The following is a 13,396-nucleotide window of genomic DNA, read 5'->3' as shown; positions in this document are numbered from 1 at the left end:
CCAAGATATTTATCTAATTTTAAATACGAGTTACTTTTTAGAGGATAACTTAAACTTGATACTACATTTTAATGTACTGTAATAATTTGTCATGGGATAAGTTTTATCTAATTGATTTGTTTATTTAATTACACCCTGCCACAAATTAGTAATTATTTTTTAACATATTTAATACAGGTAATTTTATTCTTTTAATGAAATGTAATCAATCCAAATTTAACCTTGATTTAAACGATTACAAAAGGAAGAATACCAAATTTATAACATCACTACCCACAAAACCATGGTACCAAATTTATTTATATATATAATTTTTTTTTTTAAGGAAAACCAATTATGCATTTGGTCATTCACTCATTCTACTTGCTATAAGGATAAACTCCATAGTCCGTACGACGAGTACTATTCTATATACTCCCTACAAATTATCTGAAGGCATCGCTTGTTAATTGTTACTTCCTCAGTCACTACTACGAGTCTACGAATAACTTTGAAAATTACTATGCCTTTGACATACTCTGATAGGCTGCTAGCAGCGTGCTAAGCTTAATTGGAGGTCTGGAGGTACAAAGAATGAGACCGTGACTCCACCGAGCATAGAGTCATTCGAAGCTCATCGTGTACCTTACTGAAAAGAATGTTCGCCGCTTATATTTGCAAAAGTGGCAACAGACCTTTGAACACAGAAGTTATGATAAACGATATCACGAGAAGCTGATGTGTGCAGTACAAAGCACTATAGGATTCAAAATGAAAGTGCGACAGAATGATCGTGTACCTCAAATTCATGGTATGCCCATTTCTTGAATATATCTATTTTCATAAACTTCGTTAGTAATATATCTAAGACAACAAAAGGGAGAATGCTAGCATAATTCTAGACCTCAATTGCCGCAACACACAGCATAAAATCAACTTTATGTATGTACACCTACTAAAAGCTACGGTTGCATATACCATTGAATCCTATACAATTAGTCTAAATCAAACATAACCAAAGCTGTAAGTTTTGAGTAATAGGAAACCTGAAAGAAGTGTGAGATTTTCTCTAAACGCCTGTACTGACTGAAAGGATTTACGCACCGCGGCGACTTTGTATCCATTCCTGAATAGCAGACCGAAGAGCATGATTAGGAATAAAATCATGTTTTGCAAGTTTCGCATTAGTCATAGGTGAAGTGTCATGGCCACTATCTAGCCAGCCTCTGATAGCCTCCGCTTCATATGTAAAGCCATCTGAAGCAATTTGTGGATCCTCCATTATTTCCTGCAAACCCAAGACAAACTGATAAGTATGAACCGAGAAAGAGGGGGTACAAAATATGAAAATGTGATAAGAAACTTCCTCAGAGTTAGAACCTGACTAACCTGAAAAATGGGGCATATGAAATAATGAGGTGCTCGATCATCAGAAGCCAGCCAAGGCATAGATAAGCTTCGAGATGAAGCTTTCATGGGTTCTAGAACCCTCCATACATCCGATTCAAGATCAGGGCGATTCCTTCCATTCATTTCACAGCACCTCAAAGCCATACGAGCTAACTGCTCAGCCTGGACAAATGGCCAATCTCCAGCTGAAGGGTCTAATAAGCAATTGAGATTACCTTTACTCAAAGCATATTCAACTTCCTTTGTTATCCCCATGGCTGGTCTACCAGTCAATAAGCGCAACAATATAATCCCAAAAGAATATATGTCGCACTTTGGGGTAAGTTCTCCGGTTGTGAGGAATTCTGGGTCCATGTATGAGAAAGTGCCTTTTGGTTGAGAGGTACAAAACCTTGTAGTTTGTTCCATCGATGTTTCTGTATGTGAGATTACACAACATATACCAAAATCACTGAGCTTGCACACAAAATTTTCATCTAGTAGTATATTTGAAGGCTTTATATCTACATGTATAATGCTGGTAGGTCGGCTTGAATGAAGGAAGATAAGAATGACACATAAATCTGTGGCTATTTGAATTCTTGTTTGCCAGGGAAGTGGAGGAGTGTTGTCTTTGCAGATGAGTCTATCCTCAAGGCTTCCGCCGGAAAGATACTCGTACACAAGAGCCCAAGATTCATGGCAGGCACCAATGAGAGTTACTAGGTTTGGATGCCGAAGCTTACTTAAAACATCCACCTAAAGAAAAGACTAGCTCGGGTAAGAAAAATAGAAATACTTTAATACACATTAAAACTGATGCATATCAAATGAAGAGAGATAAGACAGACAGAATCCTTCAGCAACAGCCATAAAGTTCACAATAAGATAAATTTTAAAAGGTAATCTTGAGTTCTCAATATTTCAAGTGATTCTATTAGTTTAAAAAAATCTTGAGCCATGAATAAAGGCAAGTAAAATCCTAGCAAAACAACCAAACAAAATTAGGGAAAGAGGTCAAAACTCTTACAATCCTAAGGAAAATTCATCAGAATCAATTGAGATTAATACTCATACAATTGTTGTTGGGCTATTTTCTCAAGACAAAGTTACACACAGCCACAAAGTTGCCCAATCATCACGCCTATACAACTATACTCAAAGCTTTGGATTTGAAATCATATTTTAACTTCAGTGAAAAGTTCTGGATCGTGGCTCATTTAAGCAAAATAAAATCTACCAAACATGATAACATAAAAGACAATATATTCAATATCTTCAAATTGGGCTAAAATTATCAAAGTCAGCTGAACCTAAATTCAATACCTTACTAATGAATGAAAACACAGTAAGAGAATAGAATTCTATTTTCTTATGAAAAACAAAAGGCTAGAAAAGATTGACTACCTCTTGTTCAAACTCTTGAGGACCCTGCATGCTGTTAGGATTGAGTATCTTAATTGCCACTTGAGTTTGACGTAGAAAGCCTTTATATATGCTCCCGTATCCTCCTTCCCCAATTTTCAAGGATGGGTCAAAGTTGTTAGTAGCTTTCTCCAGATCTGAGAAAGAGAATTCAGAGAAGAAAAAAGGAACATGAGAGCTTGATGGTTTCTGATCTAATTGTTTCCGCAATATTTCAGCTTCTCGAAGAGCATGATCCCTTTCTACTTGCAATTCATCACGTTCAGTCTTATACTTCTGCAACAAGCCCACTGCAGAAAACATTTTCTCCTCCATCTCCTTTTCTGTGATCTTGGATTTCTCATACTGGTTTTCAAGTGACAACCTCCGATCCGATGCCTCTTGGAGTTCCTTCAAATCCTTTTCTAACTGGCTTTTCATGAATTCAAGTTCCTGTTTCCACTTAGCCAGCTCTTCCTCTTGCTCTTTCCTTTGTCTGAATTCCTCAAAATACAAACTTTCAGCAGATTTTGCCTGAATAGCCACACAATTTGAAGTAAAGACATGAATATAAAAGGCAAAGGGTCATATCCTAACCACACAAAGAGGAAAAGAAGACTTGTTTGCTGATAATCATACAATTTAAGTAGCGACAAAGCCAAATTTGTAATATCAAAAAAAATATTATCCAAAATTAGCTTTGCAGGCCCTTAGTCATAGACATGATGACACCAGGTATAAGAAAAAAGGGAAGCTGCAATAAAAAGTTCTTCTATAATGACTGGGGTGAAAAAAAAAAATATATATCAAGATTAGCATAAAGTTCTTCTTAGACAATAGACTACCTTGCGAATTGCATTTATAGCCTCTTTCTCAGCTTTCCGACGCCTCATTGATTCTTCGAAAGCTTCTCTCTTTGAATTGTCAGCCTCTTCCATGGCTTGCACAAGCTGATCATACAGATCATCATTCATACTGCTTTCCTGCTGAACCAAATAAAAGTTCAGGAACTTGAAAAGTTATTAAACAGTGGCAACATCAGCTAATAAACAAAGCCTGCTATATTGCTGCTCAGAACCTTAGGTTATAGTGGATGTGGATCTATATAATCATAAATGTTAGAGCACGAAGATGGCAGTGACAAATTTACTGACCAATACACTTGGAGGTGATGATCTCTGATGCTCAATCTTTGTCTGAGGAAGAACTAACAGTTCTAGACTAGAGTCTGGGGCTCCTTCTCTTGAGAATGATGAGCAAGGGGAACTAAAAGCTGATTTGGGTCCTGGCAATCGGATTGAGGACTCAGAAAAACAGGGTCTTAGTGTTTGAATAAATCTATCAGAACTGCCTTCAGATCCATCATCATTTGAAATTCTTAGACTAGAATGTAATTTTTGACTTAGAATGCCCAAATCAATTTGAACATTCTCTAAGGATTTTGATGATCTCTCTTCAACATCCAAACTTGGTTGCTTCACACCTTCCCTACACTCAGGCAGTGCTAAAATATTATCAATAAACTCGAACAGCATCAAAAATCAAAGATACTGTCATATACAACCACTAGACCAACTACAAGTGGTTCAATAGCAGCTAGTTGATCAGCATATCAAATTTTACATCTTATAAATCTCTCTACAATTTTATTTTTTTTGGAAAAAAAAAAAAATTACAATCAAAATGCAAAATACAAATTAACATATCTTCCAGCTGGAGTAATAAGAAGAGCTTATCATAATATCTATCAGCTCAAACAGATAACTGAATCGAGGAGCTTTCAGATCAACCAAAGGTATCAAAAATTGATAAAATCATATCTGGATCTAGAAAGATCAGCAGCATGTGATACCATACATATTTTATAAAAGATCACTTAGGAAGCTTCATAAAAACATTTAAAAAATTAATAATGAAATGTTGAACCAGATCATTCAGGATTCTAAGTACAGCTGGTTTCTCAGTAAGAAATTAAGAGGAAATGGAAGGCATACCTTGTACAGATTAAACGGCCTTTGCATATAAATCTGATGTGACAGAAATCAGGTGCATGTTGACGCACATAGTTGGCCTTTTTCGATTTAGGCTCCACCATTTTCCTTCAAGACAATAGCACAGGAAAATGTCATTCTTTGAGGTTTTCATTGATATGACTTTTCTCAAAGTATATGACCTAGAAATTAGTCAAATCTAAATGTCAAACATTCACAATTGGGGTCTATGAGCTCCTACAAACATCATTAGGGATTTGCACAACAAAATCCATTATGGATACCTTGAATATCTACTATCTGCTGCTGCACCCATGACGAGTCTCCCTATCTTTTGTCGAGATATGATTTCCACAATTCCCTCCTCTATGGAGTCCCGTTCAATATGTAATTTCTCAGCATGTGCCTATCAAATTTCAATGTGTATACTAACATCAAAAAAGACTGAGATGGAAAAACAGTGCTAATCAGCAGTAAAATACAATAACATCTTGCTTTTTCCTATCAGTTTAAAAAGAGATCATACCCCAACTTTGGCACAAATTTGTAGATAATCATCTAGAATTTTATGCATTTCTCTATTTTCCTGCTCTCGGAACGCCTTAAGTTCTTTTTCTCCCACTTGACTAGCTGGAAATTTCCCACCCACTGCAATTTTAAAAATTGTAGAACACCAAATAAATGACTGTTGCTTATGCATAATCAGACAGCAGAAACACCACAATGAGCCATCATAAGTAAGAAAGCAAAAATATCATCCTGGTATGTATCCTAGGCAACCTACACCCTCCAAATCAAGATGTAAATTTCAAAGTGATCTATCTGAAACATATGATACAAATTCTAAAACTGTCTTTTAAGAAGATATATCACTAACAAATTACAAAGGTAGGCATAACTCGGTGAAGTGCCGCCCTACCAGTCCAAAATACTGTCTCATCACATCTTCAACCAGTGGTTTCATGAATTCTTTATACCTAAGAATGATTTCCTAGAAAATGATTGAATAAAACACATTTTTTACATAAACTAGAAAGCCAAATCAAATAAAACTTGTAATTCTACATATGTCTTCCATAAAACCTACTACCGGAAACAATCTAACAGTGTGAAATCAATGAGTACTACCTAAATCACTAAACCCCCCTGTGAACTGCACTCTAAAACACCAAAATTGGTACAATTACCTAACGTGCAGGTAGCAAATTGTGTTCCTAAACCCCATTGACCCATTCAAATACCGCGAATTAGGTAACACAACACCAAACACAAGATCTAGTAGGTATAAACATAACATAATCCAGCAATCACTCCAATAAATGAAACTAACATTAAAGTACATAAAGTATGAATGACACTATTAATTATAAATTAAAAGAACAGAATCAATTAAAATTAATATAATTACTTGGCATGGGAATCATTTTGGCAGGAACATGAACATAAATTATACAAATCTTCTTCTTCCCATTAGAATTCTGCAAAGCCCATTGCAGTGTACTTTTGCTTTCCTTTAACTCCTTGCTTACTGCCACAAATACCTTATCATCAACTACCACCCCTTTTCTTGCTTCCCCTAAAAGATCTTTGCTTGATCCCATTTCTGGGTTTTTCAATAATTTACCCCCCCCCCAAAAAAAAAAAAAAAAAAAATAAAAAAAAAAATCACCCCACAATTTAATTGATTAACTCAGATTACATAAAAACCGGCCCCACCACCGCCAAGCCGTAGCCTAGAACAATGGGGTCAGCTACATGAACCAAGATTTAATCTCCGTGCTCGTCCACAGAGATCATATTTCTAATTACAAACCATATAAAACCCCCAAAATTCGACTTAAAATTAGCTTCTTTCTTTATAAAATTATGCTTAAAGTACAAGTAATTATAATGGAGAAAAGGGAAAACAAAATTAGATTAAAAAAAATAAATAAAACCGAAATTTTTAGAATTTCAACGTAGATTCAACCAACTTAAGAATTAAAAAGGTATAGAAAAGATAAAAAGAAAGAAAAAAAAGATGGGATTTAGAGAAAAAAGGGGTTTTAGTGAGAGAAAAAGCCAAAGTGAAAAAGGAAAAATCACCACTTTTTTGGGCAAAAAAAGGGTTGCTTTAGCTTGTCATCAACCCAGAAAAATCGTGTAGAAAATGCAAAATTAAGAATAAAAAAATACTATGGTGAAGTGAGAAATTAGTGAACAAACATAGTACTCAACTCTAAAAACAGCAAATTTGGAGTGTGTGATGAAAAATGAATTTTAAATTGATGATGATGTTGTTTTAATGCTGACTGTTTTAGTTGACAAGTCTTTACAAAAATATAAAGTCTTTACAAAAATATAATTTTGACATTATTATATCGATAAGTCAATGAGACGACTAGATAAGGGGGCCACATTGACAGGGCAATTTCATAGCAAAATGCCTGGTTATTTCACTTTGTACATCCATTAGTTGCAACGAAGCTTCTATAAGACTATAACAGGGATGGATATTCATTATTGGGTAGTTAAGATGGGAGTGGTAGGGCTTCCTGCAATCCTATCCTTTGTATCCTTGTTCAGTGTGTTCACACTTTGATACTTAAACTTGTATCGCGGCAGCGTGGCCTACTATACACATGTTTTCAATCTCGTTGTTTATTAAAAAGAAAAGATAATCTTACATGTAGCATAAATTCGGAATGATTCTTTCAGGAGATTTATAGCCAAAAAAAAAAAAAAAAAAGAGTATGGATTTTCACCGTACAATGGACTATTGATGCTATTTTTGTATGTGCTCATGAGGTATGTCCAAGTACATTGGCATGAAATAGCCTAAATTGTACGAAGTACCATGCAATTGATATTTGATACAAACGAGCTACATAATAAAAGACTCCGGATAGAATTCAACACTCACATTTCAATCATTTAAATAATTTTGTTATGATTTTTATATACATTACGTTATCAAGCTGCGAGACAATCTATGACGGCTAAGCATATTTTTGGAATGTTTAGATGCCTTCATAAACATTCTTCATCAAACTGTACTTGGTCCAAGAAAATGACTTCATTATATTGCAACGTAATAGTTGATTAATATAAATACAGAAGTTCAAATCAAGGTGATGCATTCTCAAGGGCCAACATACAATCTGAATCATGCATTTTACAAATAAAAAGAAAAAAACAACACAGAGTATTCTAACATCATTATTACTTCAAGTATGAAGTATAAGCTGTATAACGTACAAGTATTTATTACTCCGAATGAGCCATAAAAAAACGACTAAAAAGTACGGAGTATCTCCTATAGAGTACTAACTACAACCAAAATTCCACCCTAGTCTTAAAGTTATATTGTGAGACTGATATATACAGTACAATATATTGCCTAATCAAAAGGAAAAACCTAGGAGCTCAACCATGCTAAATTATCAACCATGAAAATATGTAAAAAGAGGTCCTAGAGCTTCTTGATGCTCTGTAACAACTCCAAAGCAGAAATTAAATTTTCTTCCAACTCTTCCCCTATGACATCAGATTTCTCAGTTCGATTCTTTAGTAGTAACAAATTCTGATCCACTATAATCCGAAGTTTATCTAAGGCCATGTCGTGCACCTTATTTGTACTCTCAAGTTTTTCTGTTGTCTTAGCCAATTCGTCTTCAAGTTGTTTCCTTCTTCTTAACTCTTCATAGTACATACTTTCTGCTGCATTTGCCTGTTAAATTTGTACATTTTCAGCAAGTATCATGAGATCAATGAATCAAATGCAAAACCTTTAATATTGAATTCCTTTTTTTTTTTTCAACTCAAAATAATATTGATTTCCTACAAGAGAAGCACTTGTGGAAAATACTAATGGTCCAAACAGACACTAAGGGCGTAAAGATTGCATGTTTCAGAACTTTTACCTTGTCTCTTGCTTCAATTGCATCTTTCTCTGCTCTACAACGCCTGATTGATTCAATATAAGCCTCCTCCTTAGCGGTTTCAGCTTCTGCTATGGCTTGATCAAGTTGATCATAAAGAGCATCTTCCATGTCCTCTTCCTGCTATAGTTTGATACCCAAATTCAGCAACTTTCAGAGAGACTGATAACCATACTTAATGTCGTTGCTCTAACTTCCACAAACACTGTACTTACCAACACCTTTGGAGAATATGAACCATGCTGATTCCCCTCAGGTACAGGAGAAAGAACAAAAGACCGAAATGAGAGCTCTCTATCTTCTGTTGCCGAATGATAGGAAGTAGAATCAGTGGCAGCTTCAGAAGGTCGGGAGAAGACAGATAGCTGAGAAAGACTAAATGTTGATGATTGATCAAAACTCCCTTCAGACTCCACCATGCTGAAGGAATTTGAAAGTTTACCAGTAAACTGACTCCATCTTGACTTAGAATCTGCCTGGTGCCTTTTTAAATCTTCATCATTTAAACACGACTTTTTTATACCCTCCCTGCATGAAATGACTTGTTATGTAAGGTCTTCCAAACGATGATATCTGAACTTAATTGTAAGTAAAAAAAAAATGATATATGATCATATGATCTCAGTTCATCTCACAATCCAAATAATGACCCAAAGACCCAGATTGCTTGTAGAGTTGTGCAGGGGTTAAGACTGTTGTAGAATATATGGCACATGACCACAGATCCTGTTTGATACTACAAAACAACCTTTATTGTCTTTCAGTTTTGTATTTTCCTTTTAAATTCTTGCAGAAGCATAATGTATCATAGCACGAGTTTTGACTGTGTTAAGTGCCAAAATCATCCATCCTTTAGCATGATTTATAACCTTAGATTTTTGCTAATCATTGAAATATACTCTGTACTACTTTGTACTTGTATTGTGTTTCTAGGAGAAATTGTTGGTCACTGCAAGTTATGAAAATCCAAATAATTAAAATATAATTAACTAAAAACTTGGAACCCTCAATTTTAAACTAAAAAAAAAATTCCCACAATCATGGCTATACATGGCCCTTGAGTCTGACCTGTACATGGCCCTTAAGTTCAGTACTAAAATCCTGTCTTTATGTAAAGCAACATAGTCCAAGGATGCATGAACTACATGACATGTATACAGAAGCGAAAAGTAACTTGGCCAATCTTAATAATGGGGTTGACAGATTATACCTTGTATAGATTAGATGCCCCTTGCAGATAAACCAGATGTGGCAGAAAGCAGGTGCGTGTTGGCGGACATAGTTAGCCTTCTTGGATTTTGGTTTCACCATTTTTCTGGAATCGTGAATCACAATAAGTAAGAAGCTTCCACAAATGTTAAAATTCCGCATTTTCCATTTCAAGACATAAACTAAGCTCAGGAGTACCAAACTGTCCAAAAAAAAAAAACAAGACTATCCTCCAAGCACATGTATAGTATGAAGTAATGATTAAGTTCATAGGCAGAAGATAGAAACAAAGCCAGAATTAACCATAGTCGATTACTCCATGCACACCTTGAATAACTTTTGTTAGCTGCTGCTCCCATGACAAGTCTCTCAATCTTGTGCCGGGATATGAGCTCCACAAGTCCACTTTCTACACTTTCCATTTCAATATACAGTTTTTCTACTTGAACCTACCAACACGAGAAAATGACATGAGCAAAAATACAATAAAGCAGAATTCAAATAGAAAATCTATGATGTTATTTGCAAAGGGTAAGTTCCTTAATGTTTCAATGTCAACTAAAGGAGCTGAAAAAGAAATTACCTTGGCTTTAGTACAAATGCAAAGATATTCGTCTAAAATCTTGCACATATCTTGTCTTTCCTGTTCTTGATGAGCCATAACTTCCTGTTCTGACAGTGAGCTTATAGGGAACCTCCCACCCACTGCAAGCACCAAAACAATTAGATAAACAACCATGAAGAGTCATTCAGAAATTTGATTAGTAGGTGCAATACTAGTCCGAAGGAGCCAAAGATACAGCAAACTGATAACAAAAGGAAAAAGACAGGACAAAACAGGAGTTAAATTAGAATTCAGAGAAGATTCAACGGGAAGACAGAATCAAAGACATCTCAAATGAGAGGCTCCAGGCAACTATGAGTTTCGTTACAGGCTGGCAGAAACAATATCAGAAGTTAAACAAGATCCCTCGTCATCTTATTGATCAACTGCAGTCACATAGTAGCATGCTGCACTTCAGAGGCAAACTAAACTCATAGGAATGACATTATCATAATGGACATTCGATAATGAATTTGGATATACAAATTACTCGGCTCAATTTAACTAGAATATAATGAATTTGGATACATCATTAATGTTGACTCTTCACTACAGGAAAGACCAAAAGAAGTACCAAAATAAACCAACTTGAATACTATCAGATTCAGATGAAAGAAACAAAAAATTGGGAGAATAACAAGAAACAAACAATCCCAATAATTTCCACAATGTAAACAAACATTTGCAAAATGGAAGCCTGAACACAGTCACTCTAACGAGCAGACAGAAACTTTCATTTCTCAAACTCTATTTCGATCTCATATTCTACATTTAGATATCAAAACAGACTATTTTTTGCAAACTCTCCTTCAAACTCAAAGCACATTCCACATTCAGGCATCAAAAACATAATGTTAAGTACTCTTAAGTTCGAGTAACATAAAATTAGGCTATAAAAGTACATATGGGAATATTTGGGAATCAAACAATGTATAATGCAACAACAAATAAACTTAAGCACTCACATATGGACATAAACTTTGCTGGCTGATGAACATGCACCAAGCATAGTCTCTTTCCTTTCGAGTTGCGAACCGCCCATTCTAGACTCGACATACAAGCTTTCTGATCTTTGCTCACTGCAACATACATCTTCTCATTAACCTCATCACCAACCTCTTCTTCCCTAACTAATGCCATTTTAGCTTAAATATCAAAAAAAAAAAAAAAAAAAAAAAAAAAAAAAAAAAAAAAAAAAAAAAAACAAGTATCCAAATTGGACACAATTTCCAGCAAAATATGCAAATTTCAGACTCTCCAAATGGGTTTAAGTACAAATTAAAATTCCTTAATAACCCAATAGATATAATCAACCCACAATCCAAAAGATTAGAAAATTGCTCCAAAATCAAAACCCCAAAAAAATCAGCAAATTTCTCAATTGGGTTTGAGCGTTAATCAAACTAAAGCAACTTCTTCAATGATTTAATTTACGCAATCATATTCAAGAAAATTCAATATTGTAGTTTTATATGAATGAAAATGACAGAAAACTATAAGAAAGATATCAAATTGGTGTAAAGGGGTTACTTATCATTGAATTAGTAAAACAATTATGCTAAAATATAAATAATAAATGTATGGAAATTAAAATATAATGAATATTACCAAATCTGTAGAATATATGCAAATCTTCGTGTAGTCTGAATCCAACGTTTTTCTTCCCTCATTCTTCTGGCAATTAACTGTATTGTACCTTTTTTTTTTTTTTATTTAAATCATCAGTTAGATTTGGGATAATTCATGCCTTTTAAGGTGGGCCCCAGATCCTCCCATGAACAGCCATGAAAGATTTGGGCAAGAAGTCCACGATGGTTCCTTGCCTCTGAACATTCAGGGGTTTTGCCGACTTGACTCTAGACATTGAGATTTCGTTATTTAACCTTTTGACCTCTATTTGACTTGCCGGCTGTATAAATTCCTCCGTTTTTTTAGTTGCATTCTCTACGAACTGTGGACTCCTCTAAGCAATATTAAAATGGACTCATGTGATAGAAAATAGAAAGAGTGATAAAACTAACTTGAAGTTTCGTTTTAAAAAAAAATGATGCAATTAATTTGAAATTTCGGTTTCAATAAAATGAATCAACTAATTTGAAATTTCCGTTTTAAGAAAGTGATGCAACTAACTTAAAATTTCCGCTTTAAAAAAGTCATGCATTTAAAAAGAAGTGAGTAAATATTTTTAATTGTGAATTCATAAAATTAGTGAAAGATTACATATAAAAAGCTTATTCTAAGACAAATTTAACTAAATCTAATTTATAATTTTTATTATAGGAAAATTTGATTTTTACCACTAGTTCACGTTTTAGATATCACCATCTCCGATTATTATTACAGGTATTATTATTTATACGGAAATTTCATGAAATGCCCCTGAGTAATTTTTTTATTCACCAAATACCCATGAAATTTTTCAAATTCACCAAATACCCATCAGTTACCGTACAATAGCATTGAATGCCCTTTTACCTAACTGACGTTAACTCTCCGTTAGTAGTTTTTTGTTTTTCACCATATAACCATACTATAAGAATTAATTTCACCATATACCCAAACTTAAAGAACCTTTTTTCACCATTTAGCCCGAAAATTTGTCTTGAAGTTTTTGAATAAAAACTAGTCGTTGGCCTTTAAAAAAAACAACTAGTTCCTTTGGCTTATATATTGAATCCTCTCATACTTGGTATTTCATATATTAGAGTTCCTAATAAAACATGCTCTTGAGGGACAAAATTTGCAATTCGAAGTTTGGAAACAACAAACAATCCCCAAAGGTTACACTACAACTGCAATGCATGTGACAAATGAAGCAAACTGAAGCAAGAGATGAAGGTGCTCAAGAAAAAGATGCAGCAGCAGCAAAGATTAGTTAAGGTAGCAATCAAAATAGGGGT

At 34.5% G+C, this 13,396-nt stretch overlaps 1 protein-coding gene across 1 annotated transcript; it reads right to left on the bottom strand.

Moving 5' to 3' along the window:
* Nucleotides 1–757: 757 nt before the first annotated feature.
* LOC110714342 (U-box domain-containing protein 33-like) lies at nt 758–12,389 on the bottom strand. The gene is made up of 17 exons (XM_021892845.1): nt 12,105–12,389; nt 11,462–11,622; nt 10,476–10,597; nt 10,220–10,341; nt 9,894–9,998; nt 8,899–9,211; nt 8,666–8,806; nt 8,218–8,472; nt 6,172–6,448; nt 5,290–5,411; nt 5,048–5,169; nt 4,767–4,871; nt 3,927–4,260; nt 3,618–3,758; nt 2,776–3,306; nt 1,369–2,127; nt 758–1,267 (listed from the first exon to the last, which is right to left on the bottom strand). Exons 1-17 carry the CDS (start codon nt 12,164–12,166, stop codon nt 1,076–1,078), a joined length of 3,864 nt encoding a protein of 1,287 aa, XP_021748537.1. The 5' UTR covers nt 12,167–12,389; the 3' UTR covers nt 758–1,075.
* Nucleotides 12,390–13,396: the final 1,007 nt, after the last annotated feature.

This window comes from Chenopodium quinoa, unplaced genomic scaffold (assembly GCF_001683475.1).
Source record: "Chenopodium quinoa cultivar QQ74 unplaced genomic scaffold, ASM168347v1, whole genome shotgun sequence".
NCBI classification, from domain to species: Eukaryota; Viridiplantae; Streptophyta; class Magnoliopsida; order Caryophyllales; family Amaranthaceae; genus Chenopodium; species Chenopodium quinoa.
Note: the sequence above shows the minus strand (reverse complement) of the source record. Positions and strands in the feature narration are given on the sequence as shown.